This window comes from Mesoplodon densirostris, chromosome 15 (genome assembly GCF_025265405.1).
Source record: "Mesoplodon densirostris isolate mMesDen1 chromosome 15, mMesDen1 primary haplotype, whole genome shotgun sequence".
Lineage (NCBI taxonomy): Eukaryota > Metazoa > Chordata > Mammalia > Artiodactyla > Ziphiidae > Mesoplodon > Mesoplodon densirostris.
In genome coordinates this window covers 52,079,972-52,099,690 of record NC_082675.1, presented here as the reverse complement: position 1 = coordinate 52,099,690, position 19,719 = coordinate 52,079,972, and the positions used below count along the sequence as shown (strand labels likewise).

The 19,719-nt window shown below is 40.1% G+C and overlaps 1 protein-coding gene across 2 annotated transcripts in view; it reads left to right on the top strand.

The window, feature by feature from the left end:
• The window catches only part of TPGS2 (tubulin polyglutamylase complex subunit 2), a 56,825-nt gene extending 41,602 nt beyond the window's left edge, over window positions 1–15,223 (top strand). For both annotated transcript variants that reach the window (XM_060118278.1, XM_060118277.1), the window contains 5 exons: window positions 281–368; window positions 2,459–2,587; window positions 10,749–10,862; window positions 12,625–12,785; window positions 14,100–15,223. In XM_060118278.1, the coding sequence (XP_059974261.1) occupies window positions 281–368; window positions 2,459–2,587; window positions 10,749–10,862; window positions 12,625–12,785; window positions 14,100–14,330 (723 nt within the window). In that variant the 3' untranslated portion in view covers window positions 14,331–15,223. The remainder of the gene's footprint in view (window positions 1–280; window positions 369–2,458; window positions 2,588–10,748; window positions 10,863–12,624; window positions 12,786–14,099) is intronic.
• The last annotated feature ends 4,496 nt before the right edge of the window (window positions 15,224–19,719 follow it).

The window sequence follows — 19,719 nt, the reverse complement described above, 5'->3', positions numbered from 1 at the left end:
GATGTGTAGGAGTCGCTCAGCTAGTTTCTGGATTTCTTTCAGAGGGATTGTTGTTCAATTTGTAGATTCAGTGTGTCAGTGAAACGAGGTGAGTGGAGGAGCCTGCTTTGTTGCCGTCTCAATCCAGAACTCTCCAATAGAGTTTTATAGGTAATTATTCAGAGTTTTCCTGTTTGGGGGATCTGAAACACAGTAAATAGCATCCCCAGATGCTTTGAGGCATAGCCCTACACCCTCCTTCCCAGCCCTGACCTAACAGTCTGCTTCTTTGTGGTTCTAGAAAAATAACTGTGTGCTGCCTGAGGATCTGAAGAACTTTTACCTGATGACCAATGGCTTCCACATGACATGGAATGTGAAGCTGGATGGTGAGTCAGCCTCCTTGCTGTAGAGGAACATTTCCCTGGCTGAGAGGTTAGATGAGACAACTCTGAGGGCCTTTACAACTTATGAGTCTTTGAATATGGACAGTTTTTGTGGGTTCTTCTAAAGTGCAGTGTATCCCCCAACGCTAACACATGCCATCACTGCTTCACCCACTGCCTCCCCAGCCCCTGTGCCAGGGTCTACCCAGTACTTAACTGGAAGCTCAATTTAGAGGCTTCCTGTTGGCATGAGGTGGAGGGAAAGATTAGTCACTACACAAAAATCCTGAGCCACCTTGAACTTAAAGCCTCTGAGGATTCCACCTTGGAGCAGTCTCCTCAGGATGAGCTGCAGTGACAGCCTCTGGTGGTCATAAGAGGGGCTCCTTCCTTCATTCCATGGTGGAGACCTCAGGGCTCCGAGGTCTGGACCTCTGACCCTCAGACCAGAGCCTTTCCTTCTCTGCCTCACATCTCCTCAGCCTGAGTCATCAACCACCTTAGTTCGCAGGCTATCATCCTTGGTATTAAATACGTCCAGGATAAACATTTCTATCGTGAATGTGGGAAATCACACCTTGGTACATGTCAGAGATTCAGGTACTATGCAGGCATGAAAGTCAGTGCTGCGCATTTAGGTGAAGACTCTAGTAACATTCCATAGACTAGGAAATCCGGATCTATCCCCTGGAGTCCAGCTCATTCCTGACAGACTTCCCTGTTCTCAAGAGGACTTTATTATCTCCAAACTGCAACCACATCCCCAGATCTACTTTGGTCCTTGGGAATCAGCCTATACCTCTCCTTGCTGCCACTAAGAATGCAGTCACTTCTGTGACACAGCAAATCTGCAGAACTGACTCCTCCCCTTCATTGCCGCTACCTCCTAGGTTCCCTTGTTTTGGTGGCTCCCCAAACCTTCCTGTTTTTCTCGCAGCTGACCAGAGGCATATTTTATAGCTTACTACTAAGCATTTAACATGAACTTTTAGCTTAGAATCATTTCCTCTGATGGTCTAGAAACCATTGTTGTCACCAACATCAGAAACCCTCATGGCCATGGCCTTTGAAGTCTGGAGCAACAGAGTGAGTGGACAGAGGCTAGAGTGACTCAGATTTTCCCTTGCCCACATCACGGAGACAGGCTAGCCCCTTCAGAAGCCTGCATCAGAAAAGAAACATTTCATGAAGGTTTTATGAATGAGTCCCTATTCATTATTAATACTTTTTTTAATGTAACCTTCCCAACCCATCTTCTTATCCTTATCCCCATTGCTGTACCCATTCTTTACTGGATGGCTAAAATCATTATCAGAAAAGCCAGCAAAGGCAGCTTCCAATGTTTACCTCCTTTAGTGGTCTTTTCTTAGACATGCCATGGTCTGTACATCAGCTGTTTTACTGCCTTCAGTTATTCCAGTTTTTTAGCAGTCATATGTCCAAGTCTTTGTGTGCCATCCCGTGTCCAGCACCCTATATTATAAGGATTCTCTATGATAGATAAGGAAAATACATAGTCTGCCTGTTTCTTGTTTACACCTGAATCACAGAAGACTGAACCAAGCACGAAGGCTTTCAAGACAGTTTGCTCCATTGAGTAAGAAAAAATGACAAGTAGAGGGGGAGATAGTTTCCATAGTGAAAGCTTATGACAAGAAGGGTAGAAGCGGTCAGTTATATAATCAAAGCTGTTACTCCTTTGGAAAGTATAACCCTTCATTCAAGGGATGGCGGGAGCAAAAACATTTTTAAGTCCTTTGATCTTCAAACTAGGGCCCTTACCCTAGAATTCCCAGTTCTCTTTGAGAATCCCCTTTTAAAATTTCCTTTGGTGCTCCGCCCTAACACATGCAGTGGGGACTCTTCACTCATGGCCCCAGCTGTTTGCTTTTTTTTTTTTTTTTTTTTTCATAAAAGGCTGGTGCTTTGGAGCATGTAGTGCATTGATTCTCTCCTTTTCCACTTTCCATTCAGTTCCTCGGCCCTGGGATCAAATAATAGCTGGGCTTAAGTTAATCAAACAGAAGCCCTTCTGATGACCATGGTAACTAGCTTATTACTCCATGTAATTCTTTTTGTTAACGTTCCCATAGAACATACCATTCCATTGGGCAGCATGGCAATTAACAGCATCTCAAAACTGACTCAACTCAACCAGTCTTCCCTGTACTCACTTCCTAACGCACCAACTCTTGCAGACCTGGAGGACGATACACAAGAAGGTAACTGGAGGGACTTCTGCTTTGAGTTAGAAATCAGCCTGCTTGTTTCCATTTTATAATGTTGAAAATAATAGGAAGACATTGTGGCATTGTTACATGTTCCCCTGAACCCAACCCTTCCCATTTATGGCTTCTCTGAACCATGGGAGTAAGGTTAAAAAAAAAAAAAAAAAAACAGCCTATATCTAAAAATGAAATTTTCATGAAGAAAATGCTAGGGTTGGGATCTTTGTTTCCAGTACCCACTTCAGCCCCTGGCACATAGTAGGCAGTTAATGAATACCTGGTAAGTGAATGAATGTTACAGATTAAACTTCACTCTACATTTCAGTATTGAGAGGTTTCAGGGACCGTGACAGTCTAAATGTAGCTCCCTTCCTCCCTTCAGGCTCTTTGCCACTTCTGATTGAAATGGCTTATAATTCAAATGGCTGCTAAAGCTGTGATCAACTATGTATAAGTGAGGACTTCTTCAGTCAGAACTGTGTTTGGCTGCGTATAACAGACCCCCATTACAATGTTTAAATAGGAATTTATTTTTCTCATAATAAATCTGGAACTAGGCTGGTGTAGCTGCTTGAGAAACTCAATGATAAAGTCTCCCTCTGGATTCCTGGCGTACCAGCCTTTGTGTCTGTTTGGTTTTCATCCTCATGGTTGAAGAATGTGGGCTCTACCTCCAAGCTTCAAGTCTATGTTCCAGGCAGGAAAAAGAAGAGTAAAGGGGAAAATAACTGTCTCTTGGCAGAATATTTTCCTTTTGGTCAGAAAAATAATAGTTTTCCCAGAAGCCCCTCCCAATAACCATTGGCCAGAATAGAGTCAAAAGGTTACCCATAATGCAAGGGAATTTGAGGAGATAAGTATTTTTAGCTGTGTAGTATTGCCTCAACAAACAGAACTGGAGTTTTAAAAAGGGAGAATGAATATTCAGGAGGCAACTAGTGTCTCCAATACTAATGCCTTGGAGTGCATTGAAGTTCTGACAGAGAGAACTGATGCAAGGCTTTCTCCTTCAACTGGACAAGCAGCTGGACAATAGGAGGAGGAGTCCAAGAGCTGAGCCTGGAAAGTGTTGCACCCTGGGAAGAGTTTGTCACTCAGAACTGTGTGGAATCCTCAAGGATGGGAAAAAGGTCACATTTGCTTCCTATGTGTATACAGGGGCTCTCTAACCCCTAAAAGGCAAAGGAGTTGTTAAATAAGTAGAATGGGTGTACCCTGCTTTTGAAGCTGGTAGATAAAGGTAGACTAGATGATAGGATTTCAAGGGACCTCAGCAAAGGACTGAGCTAGGGGTAGAGACTACACTGTCCTACATACTGATGGGGATAAGAGCCACATGGGCTTCTGGCACCTTCTGAGTTCATGCTTTTTAGGATAGTCCAACAATTAGACCTAAGTTTCATTAAACTTAAGTAGAAAAATGCTGACTTTTCTCAGGGGACTCAGCAGTTAGAAAGAGGACAATCAGGAAGCAATATCAGAATACACAACCAGAGAAATAACACTGCTAGAGGACACAGATGAAAACCTAAATAAAAACAAGAACACTTAAGGGCATTTAAGACAGCACAAAGACTTCCTATAGAAAAAAGTAAAATTTCTTGATTAAACAACTGACTAGATGAATTGAAGAGGAGTATAAATATTGAGACCTGAGTTAGTAGCCTGAAAAAGCAAGTGCAAGAAATATCTAAAAGGACAGATAAATAAATTTTAAAAGGAGAAATGAGTGAAAAGGTGGAGGTTGAGAGAAATAAAAAATACATCCAGGTGAACTTCCACTGGAATTGTAGCTGCTCAAAAAGAGAAAAAAAGCTGGAAAGGGAATAATAAATAAACAGTAATAAATGAAAACTTTTATTCAATCTGCAGATTGAAAGGGCTCTCCTAGACTCAAATTGAATTCAGGAGAAAACAGACACCTAGGCATTACATGTTGCAGAAAAAATCACAAGCTTCTAGGCAAAAATAACAAATTACTTGTGAAGAGAGAATAATCAGACTGACATCAGACTTCTCACCTGCAACAGTGGAAACTAGAAGGCAGTAAAAAAACATAAACAGTTTACTGAGATAAAAAGAGTGAAAATCAAGAGTCCTGTATATACAGATGAAACATACCTCTCAGGTTATTAAAAGAATATTAAAGGATGTGTAAAACTTCAAGAACATAAATACTCCAACCAAAAGACAGATGAAACGGAATGGAGATCTCAAGATGCAGATATATAAAGAGGAAAGGAAACAAGAGATTAGTGACCCTCCTATGAAAGAGAAAGACTAAATTAAATCTTAATATCCAGGAATGTATACAACTTTTACATAAGAACTCTTGGAAAAGAGGGGACGTAGTGGACAGAATATGTTTAAACGTATACTCTCAGCTAAACCTAACAGAAAGGAGAGAGGCAAGATATAAGAGCTTTATGGGTTAAATTGTGTCCCTTCCCCCCCAGAAATATTCATATGTTGAAGTCCTAACCTCACTACCTCAGACTGTGACCTTATTTGGAAATAGGGACATTATAGATGTAAGTAGGTAAGATGATGTCATACTGGAGTTGGGTGGAGCCCTAATCCAATATGACTGACAACCTTTTAAAAGGGGAAATTTGGAGATACACATATAAAAGAAAGCCATGTGAAGATGAAGACAGCGATGGGGTGGTACTTTTACATACCAAGGAAAGCTAAAAGTTGCAAGCAAACCACCAGGGGCTAGGGGAGAGGCATAGAACAGATTCTTCTCCACAGCCCTCAAAAGGAACCAACCTTGACCTTGGATCTGTGGCCTCCAGAAGCGTGAGATAACAAATTTCTGCTATTCAAGCCATTCAGTTTGTGGTACTTTGCTACAGTAGCCCTAGCAACTAATACAAAGAATGTTCCAGAGAGTCCTTTTAAAAGAAAACGTAGGACAAAGAGGAAAGGAAGTAGAAAGTCGGAGCCCTCATCCTACTCTAGGAAAGAAATAGTATGCCTTGTTGGGGGAAACAGAGTGTCTTGGTGTATTGGTTTTCTATTCACGTATAACAGATTACCAAAACTTTATTGGCTTGAAACACTACAAATTTATTATCTAACAGTTTTCATGAGTCAAAAATTCAGCTACAGATTAGTAGAGTCTTCTGCTTAGGATCTTATCAGGCTAAAAACAAGGTGTCAGCTGGTGCTGTGATCTCATCTGAGGCATAGGGGCCTCTTCCAAGCTCACTGGTGGTTGACCTTATTCAGTTTCTTGCAGTTGTGGGACTAAGTCCTTGTTTTCTTGTTGCCTGTTGGCCAGGGCTCACTCTTGGCTCATTTAGGCTGCCCTCAGATTCTAGCCACAAGACCCTCTCACAATATGGCCACTTGCTTCTCAGCCAGCAGGAATATTTCTCTCCAGTCTCATAATGTTACCTAATCAAGGGAATGACTACTCCATCATATTATAGGTCCTGACCACACTCAGGGGAGGAGGTTGTACAGGTGTGTATACACACAAGCATGAATCTTGGGTGCCATCTTAGAATTCTGCATACCACATTTGGTTAGAGAAACAATGGCATATTATTTTCAAGTAAGGGTAGAATCATATGGATCCAGTCATGCAAATACATAACAAAAAGGAAGATAACCATTAAAGGAATAAAAAATTACTTTAGAATCTCTAACCTAATAAAGGGAATGTTGAATCACATGAGTAAAAATAAGAAAAAGGGAAAAGAAACAACATTATAAAATAAGCAACAAAATATTAAGAGGAATAAAATAAAACAGATAAATCATTATGTTAAGTGTTCTGGGATTGAATTTCCCTTTTGAAAAGCAGAAACTATCAGATTGATATAAAAAGCAAAGCTCATCTATATGTTATTTTCAGGAGCATACTTAAACTGATGAAGAGGCCTCCTGTTTAATAGCAGATAGGTAATTCAGAGCAGTCTTCCTGCTGAAGACAACTGAAAAGTCAGGGAACATATAAAAATCATCAAAGAAGAGCTAATAAGATGATGAGATAGCACCAGATCGACATCCAGAAGAAGACAGAAATCCAGGGAAGAGGCTCAATGTTTAGGGTTGCTTTTGCCTAGGATACATTGTCCTTTTCAAGAGAGGCAATGAGGCTACTGAAAAGCTGAGAATTTGACCCATATGTGAGACTAGAAGAATAAAATGGAGTCTAGAACCTACAAAAGATGGCACCCATAAAAACTACCCTACCCTTTTGGTTAGCACCGTGAGGAGCTATATACTCTAGGAGATAGAATGAACCAGAAATAACCACTCTTCACATGGATCGAAGCCCAAGTATAAGTCACCTATGCATCCCAGAGAACGTTAATCCCAAAATTGGACTAATTTGATTCCAGATTACTAATCTCCTCAGGGGCCTGGCAGAAAAAAACAGAAATTCACTCCAGAGAAATGTACTAAAATTGACTGTGTTAATGGTTGCACAGCTCTAAGTATACTAAAAACCATTAAATTGTACACTTTAAGTGAATGGTATGGTAGGTGAATTATATCTCAGTATAAAACTCATATAAAAATAAAATTCTTCCCTAGAGGAAGAAAACATTATCCTAGACCTCATTGTTTTTATAAATATTTTTTCAAAAATAATCCTACTAAAAAAGAACCAGGCACATGAAGAAACACAACACCATGAACAAGAACCAGTACAAATAACAGGTAACAGAAAGATATCCACTGTTATTCCTGAGGGTGAAATTATTAGGCACAGACTGTAGGACAGTGTGCTAATGTGCACATGGAGATAAAACCAAGCTAAAAATTCAGTAAAGCACTAATAAGAGTGACATTGTAGATCTAACCTTATGATTCTGGCCATATGGCCTACTACCTTTTACCAGATCAGGACTTGTGCAGATAATACTCTAAACTCTGGGGAAACTTTTAAAATAATTACCTAAAAGGACTGGAGAGTAACCAAAAATAAGCAGAAACTGGAGTGGCATTGACAAATGGCAGAAGGGAACCACACTGAATGATTTTCCTATTTTTATAACTTTTCACCTGAGGGCAGACCCCAGTCAGCATCAGTCAAGGCTGCTAAAACTTGGTGGGAGCCTACAGTCTGGACTTTTGATTTCATCCAAGATGGAATAGTAGAGGCCAGATTTATCTTCCCACCTGGAACAACAAAAAAAACAAAAACAGACAAAATATATAAAACAATGGATGTTGTCAAGATACTGACCATCATACAGGGAAGAACGATGAGCTCTGAATGATGGGAAGCAAATGAGGTGAACCCTAGCTTATTATCTGAAAGTTTCCAGTCGACAGCATAGAGAAGGAAACCCAAGGAGAACCTGTTGTACCTGTTAATTGAGAAGACATAACTAAGAGCCCAGCTGGATGAAGACAGGTAGAGTTCACAGGACTGAGTAACAGAGAGGAATGAGCTGCATAGAGAGAGAACTGCAGAGATCTGCAGAGTGTCCTCCTAAGGATTCAGGAAAGAACTGATGAGCACACACATGTGAAGATACTGCCCAAGGCCAGGGACAAAACCACCCAAGAAGATTAGAGGGAACAATGCCTGGTACTCACACTGTACCAGGAATAGTGTCCGTTTCTACCAGCCAGGCTGAAATACCTCATGGCTTACATAGAATTAGGTAGAGTACTCAGAAGGGTCCTGCCTCAGTAATGGGGAAAAAATTAGCCCTAGATTAAATGCTGCCTTGGGTTCTGCCTGTCAAATACTAAGCACAAGACCTGAAAGTATCTGTTTTCGAGTAATTTAACTGTGTCACAGAACAAAGCTCAACAATATTTATAGCAATATAAAAATAGCAAGCACTCAACAATGCAAAATTAACAATTTCTGGCATCCAATCAAAGATTACCAGGTATGCAAAAAAGCAGGAAAAAAATGACCATAATGAGAAGAAAAATGAATTGAAACAAATCCAGAATTAAGATACAGTTTAGAATTAGCAGATACAGACTTTATAACAGTCATTACTATATTCTATATGTCCAAAAACTTAGTACAGACATGGAAGATAGGAGAAAACAAATCCAAACTTAACTTTTAGAGATGAAACTAGTTTCTGAGATGAAAAATACACTGGATGGGACTAACAATAGTTTAGATATTGCCAAAGAAGAGACTGGAGAACTTAAAGACATAACAATAGACAATCCAAAATAACACAGAAAGAAAATAAAAAATTATTTTAATCAAAAGAGCATCAGTGAACTGAGGGACAACAAATGGTATAATGTATGTATAATTGGAGTCCCTGAAGAGAGGGGGATGGACCAGGAAATACTATTTGAAGAAATAGTGGCTCAAAACTGTACCAGTTACTTGGAAACTTAAACCATATCTAAGAAGCCAGGAACAAGAAACGTGAAGAAGCAATACTAGGAAACATAATCAAATTGCTCAAAATCAGGGATAAAGAGAAAATCTTAAAAGCAGTCAATGGGAAAAGACAATTCCATACAAAGGAGCAAAGATAAGGACAATAGCATATTTCTCATTGGAAACAATTCAATCAAGATAAAATACTCAGGGAAGGGGGAGGGATAAATTGGGAGATTGGGATTGACATATACATACTACTATATATAAAATAGATAACTAATAAGGACTGACTATATAGCCCAGGAAACTCTACTCAATACTCTGTAATGACCTATACAGGAAAAGAATCTAAAAAAGAGTGGATATATGTATAACTGATTCACTTTGCTGTACACCTGAAACTAACACAACATTGTAAATCAACTATCCTCCAATAAAAGGAAAGAAAGAAAGAAACAATCAGAGGAAAATCATGCTGTTAGACCGGAATAAAAAATAAATACGTTAAAAATTTAAAAATAAAATATTCTTTAAGCAAATTTATTTGATTAAAAAATAGTTAAAATACTCAAAGGAAAAAATTGTCAACCTAGAATTCTATACCCCATGAAAATATCTTTCAAAAACAAAGGCCTTTTCGAAAAGCAGTCTGGCAATGTCCATTCTATAATACTTCAGGGTGTCTAGCCATATAACAAAGGCACCAGAACAAAGGGGCAGGTACAGAGATGATTACTGTAGCATTTGTAGCAGAATAATATTAGCCCCCTATCAATAGGTGGCTGACAGGATAAATTAGGGTGCATCCACTCCCACAGACTGTCAGGCAGCCATTAAAAAGAATGCATTAGAGTTACAACCCTTAGAGGGCTTTCCACATGGTATTATTGTATAGAAAGTAAGATTCAGGTAACATGTGTGGTATCCCATTTTTATATAGTAAATGATCTCACAAAATTTAAATGTATACCTATATGTCTGCCTAGGACCATATGAGATGAAGAATATGAAGGTATAACCACCAGGGGAGGGTAAAACCATGTTAAAGAAAGACACAAAAAAAACCACAAAAAAAGCCACCTTATTTAGAAATGTAAATATTTATGCATTTATGTAAAATTATATGTATGGGTATATGTGTAAATCAAAAATATTATTTTTATATACTCTGTTTTATCCAATCTCTCCTAGGTTTGTTAAACCCTTTCCACCCCAGTCACTAATGCTAATCATTATTGCATAATTGCTGTAATGAAAGAAGCAGGAGAGAAGGTTTCTGATGCTTGCTTTTCTAAGAATTTATCTTTTTTTCTGTTACATCATGGTATTTCATTTCTAGGTAGGTATTTCTAACAGAGCCAGACTTAGCATTAATTATAATGTTATAATTATAATAGAAATAAACATAAAATGCCACAAATATACATTTTAGACAGAGGAAAAAGGATTCTAATAAAAAGATCATGAAGTGCTATAAACAAGGGGAAAGCATGTATCTGGGGAAAAAGAAAAAAGTTGTTCAGATTACTCTGACTTGTGTAGTCCCACTCCCAAGAAGTTCAGTTTGTTGTCCTCATGCCCGCTTCCCCAGATTCCATGACACTCTATTGGTGGTAGGGGAGCCCAGACAGAGGCTTAGACCATGAATAAGACCCAGGGCATTTAGAGTATAGAATACATTTGGTCCACATTTGAAAATAATAGTTAAGAATATGTTTGAGATAAGGCTTTTTTTCCCTCTGTTTTTTTCATCCAAGCAAAGCTGTATGAATAAGTATGTTTGAGCTGAGTGTGTTTGAACATTACCATTAACTTCTGGGTTTGCAGCTAGTGAGAACCAGCCAGAGAAGCCTCACTTTGATTCTCGCAGTGTAATATTTGAGCTGGATCCTTGCAACGGAAATGGGAAGGTTTGCCTTGTCTACAAAAGAGGGAAACCAGGTAAGAATCTTGGCAGGCATGGTCCTGTAGTTTGGGAATGGCCTTGGCTGACCTTGCTCTCCAGCCATCACACAAAAGGCATGCTCTTCCCCGACCTCCTGAGGTGCTGCTGGGTCTCTTGTAGATGCCAAGACCCAGAAAGCCCCTTTGGTCCTCTCTGAGCATCCCCCTCCAGGCCAATTACTAGAGTCTTTTTAAGCTATTGTCATTTGTGTCACTTGTGAGTGACTGCAAAATAATAAGATTAGGATAATAAGTGAATAAAAGCTAAAAGAAATAGTCATTCTTTTTATAACTCCTCCATCAGGCTCATGCATTAGAAAAGCATCCAGGAAAAACATTGTCTTTCTTTTACACGTATTTATGTAGGCCAATTAACAGCAATAAAAATCTGAATTACTAGACCTCAAACTAAGATCCCAGATGGGAAATCAAGAGAAGGCTCTGGCTTCTTGAGCAGTGGGCACCATCTGGCCCCCTAACAGCAATTCAGTCCCTAGGAACTACAGAGTTGGACAAGGTTCAGCCCTCTTCAAGTAGCTTTCTGCCTGCAAAGGGTGAGAAGACACACCAGGGTTTACCTCTGGGGGAAAGGAGAGATCATCTCCAGCTGGAGGAGTCTTTGTGAAGTAGCCTTTGAGCTGCATCTTTTTTTTTTAATATTTATTTATTTATCTATTTGGTTGCACTGGGTCTTAGTTGCAGCATGTGGGGCCACAACTAAAGAGCCTATGTGCCACAACTAAGGAGCCAGTGAGCCGCAACTAATGAGCTGCATCTTGGAGTACAGGTCTGAATGAGATATGGGGGGTGTGGGGTGAGGGGCAAAAGGGGGCATCCAAGCAAAGGGATATAGGTAAAAGCCATGCCATGGGAGAATGCACCTGATTTGGGGGGAATGACAGTTCCACTTCATTGGCCACATGGTTCATCTTGTGGATGAGAAGGAGATGACACCAGAAGCCCTGTGATTCCCTTTCATGCAGAGTTTTGAAAGCCAGGTGAAGGAGTTTTGAGGTTACGTGGAAGTAGGTGGGGAGTCAAGGTTATTTAGCAGAAGTATGGCAGAATTCAAATGAAAATGTGACCACAAGTAGAAATGGAGGTGGAAGGTACTGGAGGATGGAGGCCACTTAGGGAGATGTTAGAGCCATTAGACAGGAGATGAAATAGGAGAGGCCTAGGAGATGAACTAGGAGTACTAAGAATGGACGGTCAGAAGCAAGAGTGAGGCAGGATCTGGTACAATAGTGCCTGCTTCAGCTCAGCCAGCACATCACACAGCCGCACAGGCAGGAGTCCCAGGAGAAGAAGCTGGTCTGTGCTCCTCCGTGGTGGTTTCTCACAGCACTTCTAATTCCTGACAGACCTCCTGAGAAAGCCAGAACTATTCAGACAGAGGGTCTCTCCATCAGGAAGGCTGAGACCACAGTATATACCTCCTGGAGGAGGGGGAGTGTTGAGTCCACACAAGAAAGGAGTGCTGCTTAGATAGCCTGAATGCACAGATGGCCAAAGCCCAGCAGATAGATCAGTCGACTGACTGACCAAGAATTTGTAAAAGAATATAAAGAAGCCAGTAACAGTGGCCACTGAAGAACAACTGGGAGGTTGGAAGGGAAAAAAGGGAACTTTTACTTATAGTTTACATTCCTTCTACTATTGAAATATGTTTTAACCATGAGTAGATGTTGACTTTATAGATAAAAGGAAAAAAGTGTTAAGCCATCCCTTCCTTTATGTCCTTTGTCTGCTATTTCAGCATTAGCACAAGACACTGAGATCTGGTTCCTGGACAGAGCATTATACTGGCATTTTCTCACAGATACCTTTACTGCCTATTATCGCCTGCTCATCACCCACCTGGGCCTGCCCCAGTGGCAGTATGCTTTCACCAGCTATGGCATTAGCCCACAGGCCAAGGTAAGGGGGGACCACCTGTCATCTCAAACTATAGAATGTATCAGAATCTTCTGAGAAAATGCTTAAATTGCAGATTCCCAGCTTCCTCATCTGATGCAGGAGATCTGGGGTTGAGCCCAGGAGCCTGTATGTTCAATAAGCACGGCAGATGCTTCCAATTTAGGTGGACAACCTCACTTTATACTAATCTAGTTAAGTGGTTCCCAAACTTGGCTGATCCTCAGAATCACCTGGGGAGTTTTTACTTCTAATGAAAAGGGGTTGGTGGTGGGCAGAGATTAGGTTTGATCATTCATTTTGGATAGGCAGTACATGCATACAGGAACAGTGAAAAATCAGTCTCTTATTCACTGGTTCTCCAGCTTCCGCATCCACTTCCCCACAGGCAGCCACTGTTAGTTTCTCTTGTGCCCTCACTGAGATACTTTATTGGATAGAAAGCATGCATGCGTACAGTTTTTGGTTCCTTTTTTCTAAATCACAAGTGCGATATACTATTCACATTGTTCTGCACCTTTTCACTTAACTCCATGTTGGCGCTCATTCCCTATCAATATAGAGAGAGCTGTCTTTTTCAATGATATAGAGTATTTCAAAGTATGGATGTGCCTCATTTATATTATAGATCCAGACACCATTTTAAACATACAGATGTCAGGTAATGCTGATATACTGCCTGATTTGAGAACACCAGGTGTGGCTAGAAGAACTTTTGACTGGGTGGCAAAAAATGAGGGACTCGATGAATGTATTCATTGAGTGGACCTCACTTTCCTCAAATGTCACATGACAGTGACATACATCCAGGCAACATAGTGGGTGGTTGTGATCAATGAAAATAAATGTAGATGCCCTTTGCCCTCAGCTGCCCAGAAAGCCTGTAGGGAAGACAGCAGGCAGCTTCCCTCAGTAGAGGCCTGCTCTGGCCTCTGTCTGCTCCTTCCCTGTGGGAAGGATGCTACCAAGTCCACCTGATGGGCAGCGGCTGGTTTGGAGGCAGAACAATTAGAAGGACACTGTACCCTGATGATTTGGGACCTAGCATACCAGGCTCAGTGCACACTAGGTTAGAAGGAAGCACATTTACTCAGATTCTTAGTCCTCATGTTTAAAGGTTATGAGACCCCATAAAGCAATGTGTGTCTTCCCTTTTACCTAAAGGAAGTGCTAATAGATTTTAGAGGCAGTTTTTCCTAAAGTCTTTTACTCTGCCTCATCTCCCCAGCTCTCTACCCCTGTATCTCCCCTAAAGAACATAAACACATGCTCTTCTCCTTTTAAATTGTGACCCTCTCTCCTAATTGTGCCTTACAGCAATGGTTCAACATGTATAAACCCATCACCTACAACACAAACCTACTCACGGAAGAGACCGACTCCTTTGTGAACAAGCTGGATCCCAGCAAAGTGTTCAAGAGCAAGAACAAGACCTTAATCCCCAAAAAGAAAGGGTCTGTTCAGCCTGCAGGTGGCCAGAAAGGGCCTGCAGGTCCTCCTTCCACCTCTAAATCCTCCTCTGGCTCTGGAAACCCTGTGCGAAAATGAGCGCCCCACCACCAGCTCCCTGCCAGCCCCACAGTGACGATTTCCATGCACAGATGCCGCAGGCACGGCCCAAGCCTCAGATTCTGTGTGTGGAACCATAATCCTCTCCCCATCTGAGTAACAAAATCCTAGGCCCTTTTTACTGCCATTGGCTTGAGCCAGGAGTTGGAAGGGCATACTCAGGTCTCCCCAAGAATCCTTCTCTCATACCCCTTACAGCAGGTTGTGCCACCTACTGATTCTGGAAGCTGTGGCGAATATAAGGTGTTGTGTAAGTGACTAAGTAGATCTGTTAAGAGCTTTCTTCTCTTTCTACTCCAACCCCCTACCCCTCAGCAGTAATTAGAGGAGTCCACCATAGAAACCACTGGTTTTGACCTATGAGGCATTAGAACTATGCTGCTCAATTGGTAGCCACTTTTTAAAGCAGCTAAATTTAAGCCATGTTAAAAATTCAGATCCTCGGTTATATTAGCCACAATGGGAGTATCATGTGGCTAGTGGATTCTGTATTAGCACAGAGATGATCAAACATTTCTATCATCACAGAAAGTTCTATTGGGCAGCACTGCATTAGAATACTTTTGCATTACCCTTCCTCAGATCAGTTAATTTTTGTTAGAGAATATTGATACCTTAATTTGATGGGTTATAATGTTCCATGAAAAACCTTGAATATACATTTTTATGTTCTTTATATCCTTTACCACAAACAGATCTTGCTTTGCTCATTTTCAGTTTCCTATAGTTTCTCATGTTCATCAGTTTCCTATAAAGCTTCTTGTTTCCAGTTTTGTGATGTGATGTTTGCACATTTGCCAAAATTATCTTTCTCACTTTTTTTAAAAAGAAGAGGTGATTCTGCTGTACCATTAAAACCAAAACAAAATAAACCTTCCAAGCATTGCTTTGCCAGGACTCTTCATGCAGAGTTTTGATGAAATCAGTCACTGTTGACAAGACCCTCCACCTGCTCTGCCTGCTCACAACTGCTCAACAATTCATGGGGTAGCAGAAAAGGATAGAGAGGAACCAAGTTGTCAAGGATAATAGCTGAGGTTTAGTCTTCCAGAAGCATTTTTCTGCCAAAACTCATCAAAGGGAGAACCAGCAGTGCCAGATAAGAGATGTCAGCACTTGGCTGCCTCCCCAAGTCAGGGTTAGAAGGAGACTAAGAAGTTGTGTCATCTTCCACTTTGGCAGGTGTCCTTCCTCTAGAGATCATGGAGCCCCTGAATTATTTCTTAAGTCCTGGTCCAGCTCTGGATTTCATAAATGAAGCACCAGAGGAGCCACGAAACAATGGCGGCCTTCAAATCAGTGACAATCAGGTGGAATCCCCAAAGGGCTGTAGACAGAAGGGGGTTCCAACAAGGAAAGGTTTGAGACCTCCCTCAGGAGGAGCCGAGCACTCAAGAGCAGGAATGGCTACCCAATACGTAGGACCCAGTGCAGAATGAAAATGTGGGGCCTTTTGTCCAAAACTCAGATAAACAGTACCATTAAAAGTACTAATAGGGAGTAGCAATTCTCATGTTAGACAAAATAGACTTTAAAATAAAGACTATTACAAGAGACAAAGAAGGCCACTACATAATGATCAAGGGATAAATCCAGGAAGAAGATATAACAATTGTAAATATTTATGCACCCAATATAGGAGCACCTCAATGCATAAGGAAAATGCTAACAGCCATAAAAGGGGAAATCGACAGTAGCACAATAACAGTAGGGGATTTTAACACCCCACTTTCACCAATGGACAGATAATCCAAAACTAAAATACAAGGAAACACAAGCTTTAAATAACACATTAAATAAGATGGACTTAATTGATATTTATAGGCCATTCCATCCAAAAATGACAGAATACACTTTCTTCTCAAGTGCTAATGGAACATTCTCCAGGCTCATATTTTGGGTCACAAACCAAACCTTGGTAAATTTAAGAAAAGTGAAATCATATCAAGTATCTTTTCTGACCACAATGCTATGAGACTAGATATCAATTATAGGAAAAAAATCTGTAAAAAATAAATACACGGAGGCTAAAAAATACACTACTAAATAACCAAGAGATCACTGAAGAAATCAAAGAGAAAATCAAAAAATACCGAGACACAAATGACAATGAAAACACGATGACCCAAAACCTATGGGATGCAGCAAAAGCAGTTCTAAGAGGGAAGTTTATAGTAATGCAATCCTACCTCAAGAAACAAGAAAAATCTCAACCTAACCTTACACTTAAAGCAGAGAAAGAAGAACAAGAAACCCCCAAAGTTAGCAGAAGGAAAGAAATCATAAAGATCAGAAATAGATGAAAAAGAAATGAAGGAAACGATAGCAAAGATGAATAAAACCAAAAGCTGGTTCTTTGAGAAGATAAACAAAATTGATAAACCATTAGCCAGGATCATCAAGAAAAAAAGGGAGAAGACTCAAATCAATAGACTTAGAAATGAAAAAGGAGAAGTAACAACTGACACTGCAGAAATACAAAGGATCATGAGAGATTACTACAAGAAACTATATGCCAATAAAATGGACAACCTGGAAGAAACGGACAAATTCTTAGAAAAGCACAACCTTCCAAGACTGAACCAGGAAGAAATAGAAAACATAAACCAGTCACAGGCACTGAAACTGAAACTGTGATTGAAAATCTTCCAGCAAACAAAAGCCCAGGACCAGATGGCTTCACAGGCGAATTCTATCAAACATTTAGAGAAGAGCTAACACCTATCCTTTTCAAACTCTTCCAAAATAGAGCAGAGGGAGGAACACTCCCAAACTCATTCTATGAGGCTACCATCACCCTGGTATCAAAACCAGACAAAGATGTCACAACAAAAGAAAATTACAGGCCAATATCACTGATGAACATAGATGCAAAAATCCTCAACTAAATACTAGCAAACAGAATCCAACAGCACATTAAAAGGATCATACACCATGATCAAGGGGTTTATCACAGGAATGCAAGGATTCTTCAGTATACACAAATTAATCAATGTGATAAACCATATTAACAAATTGAAGGATAAAAACCATCATCTCAATAGATGCAGAAAAAGCTTTTGACAAAATTCAACACCCATTTATGATAAATAAAACCCTTCAGAAAGTAGGCATAGAGGGAACTTACCTCAACATATTAAAGGCCATCTATGACAAACCTAAAGCCAACATCGTTCTCAGTGGTGAAAAACTGAAACTGTTTCCTCTAAGATCAGGAACAAGACAAAGGTGCCCACACTCACAACTATTATTCAACATAGTCTTTGAAGTTTTAGCCACAGCAACCAGAGAAGAAAAGGAAATAAAAGGAATCCAACTCGGAAAAGAAGAAGTAAAGCTGTCACTGTTTGCAGATGACATGATACTATACACAGAGAATCCTAAAGATGCTACCAGAAAACTACTAGAGCTAATCAATGAATTTGGTAAAGTTGCAGGATACAAAATTAATGCACAGAAATCCCTTGCATTCCTATACACTAATGATGAAAACTCTGAAAGAGAAATTAAGGAAACATTCCCATTTACCATTGCAACAAAAAGAATAAAATAACTAGGAATAAACCTACCTAAGGAGAAAAAAGACCTGTATGCAGAAAACTATTAAGAAACTGATGAAAGAAAGATGATACAAACAGATGGAGAGATATATCATGTTCTTGGATTGGAATAATCAACATTGTGAAAATGACTCTACTACCCAAAGCAATCTACAGATTCAATGCAATCCCTATCAAACTACCAATGGCATTTTTCACATTTTCAGAACTAGAACAAAAAGCTGCACAAGTTGTATGGAAACACAAAAGACCCTGAATAGCCAAAGCAGTCTTGAGAAAGAAAAACGGACCTGGAGGAATCAGGCTCCCGGGCGTCAGACTATATTACAAAGCTACAGTAATCAAGACAGTATGGTACTGGCCCAAAAACAGAAATATAGATCAATGGAACAGGATAGAAGCTCAGAGATAAACCCATGCACATATGGTGACCTTATCTTTGATAAAGGAGGCAAGAATATACAATGGAGGAAAGACAGCCTCTTCAATAAGTGATGCTGGGAAAACTGGACAGCTACATGTAAAAGAATGGTTAGAATACTCCCTAGCACCCTACACAAAAATAAACTCAAAATGGATTAAAGACCTAAATGTAAGGCCAGACACTATAAAAGTCTTAGAGGAAAACATAGGCAGAACACTTTATGACATAAATCAACAGTAAGATCCTTTTTGACCCACCTCCTAGAGAAATGGAAATAAAAACAAAAATAAACAAATGGGACCTAATGAAACCTAAAAGCTTTTGCACAGCAAAGGAAACCATAAACAAGACGAAAAGACAGGCCTCAGAATGGGAGAAAATATTTGTAAATGAAGCAACTGACAAAGGATTCATCTCCAAAATATACAAGCAGCTCATGCAGCTCAATATCCAAAAAGCAAACAACCCAATCAAAAAATGGGCAGAACACCTAAATTGACATTTCTCCAAAGAAGATATACTGATTGCCAACAAACACATGAAGGGATGCTTAACATCACTAATCATTAGAGACATGCAAATCAAAACTACAGTGAGGTATCACCTCTCACCAGTCAGAATGGCCACCATCAAAAAATCTACAAACCATAAATGCCGGAGAGGGTGTGGAGAAAAGGGAACCCTCTTGCACTGTTGGTGGGAATGTAAATGGATACAGCCACTATGGAGAACAGTATGGAGGTTCCTTAAAAAACAAAATAGAACTACCATATGACCCACCAGTCCCACTAGTGGACATATACCCTGAGAAAACCATAATTCAAAAAGAGTCATGTACCACAGTGTTCTTTGCAGCTCTGTTTACAATAGCCAGGACATGGAAACAACCTAAGGGTCCATTGACAAATGAATGGATAAAGAGGATGTGGCACATATATACAATGGAATATTACTCAGCCATAAAAAAGTTGTTTGAGTTCTTTGTAGTGAGGTGGATGGACCTAGAGACTGTCGTACAGAGTGAAGTAACTCAGAAAGAAAAAACAAGTACCGTATGCTAACACATATATATGGGATCTAAAAAAAAAAAAAAAAAAAAAAAAAGGTTCTGAAGAACCTAGGGGTAGGACAGGAATAAAGACGCAGACGTAGAGCATGGACTTGAGGACAAGGGGAGGGGGAAGGGTAAGCTGGGACGAAGTGAGAGAGTGGCATGGACATATATACACTACCAAATGTAAAATAGATAGCTAGTGGGAAGCAGCCGCATAGCACAGGGAGATCAGCTTGGTGCTTTGTGTCCACCTAGAGCGGGGGGATAGGGTGAGTGGGAGGGAGATGCAAGAGGGAGGGGATATGGGGATATATGTATACATATAGTTGA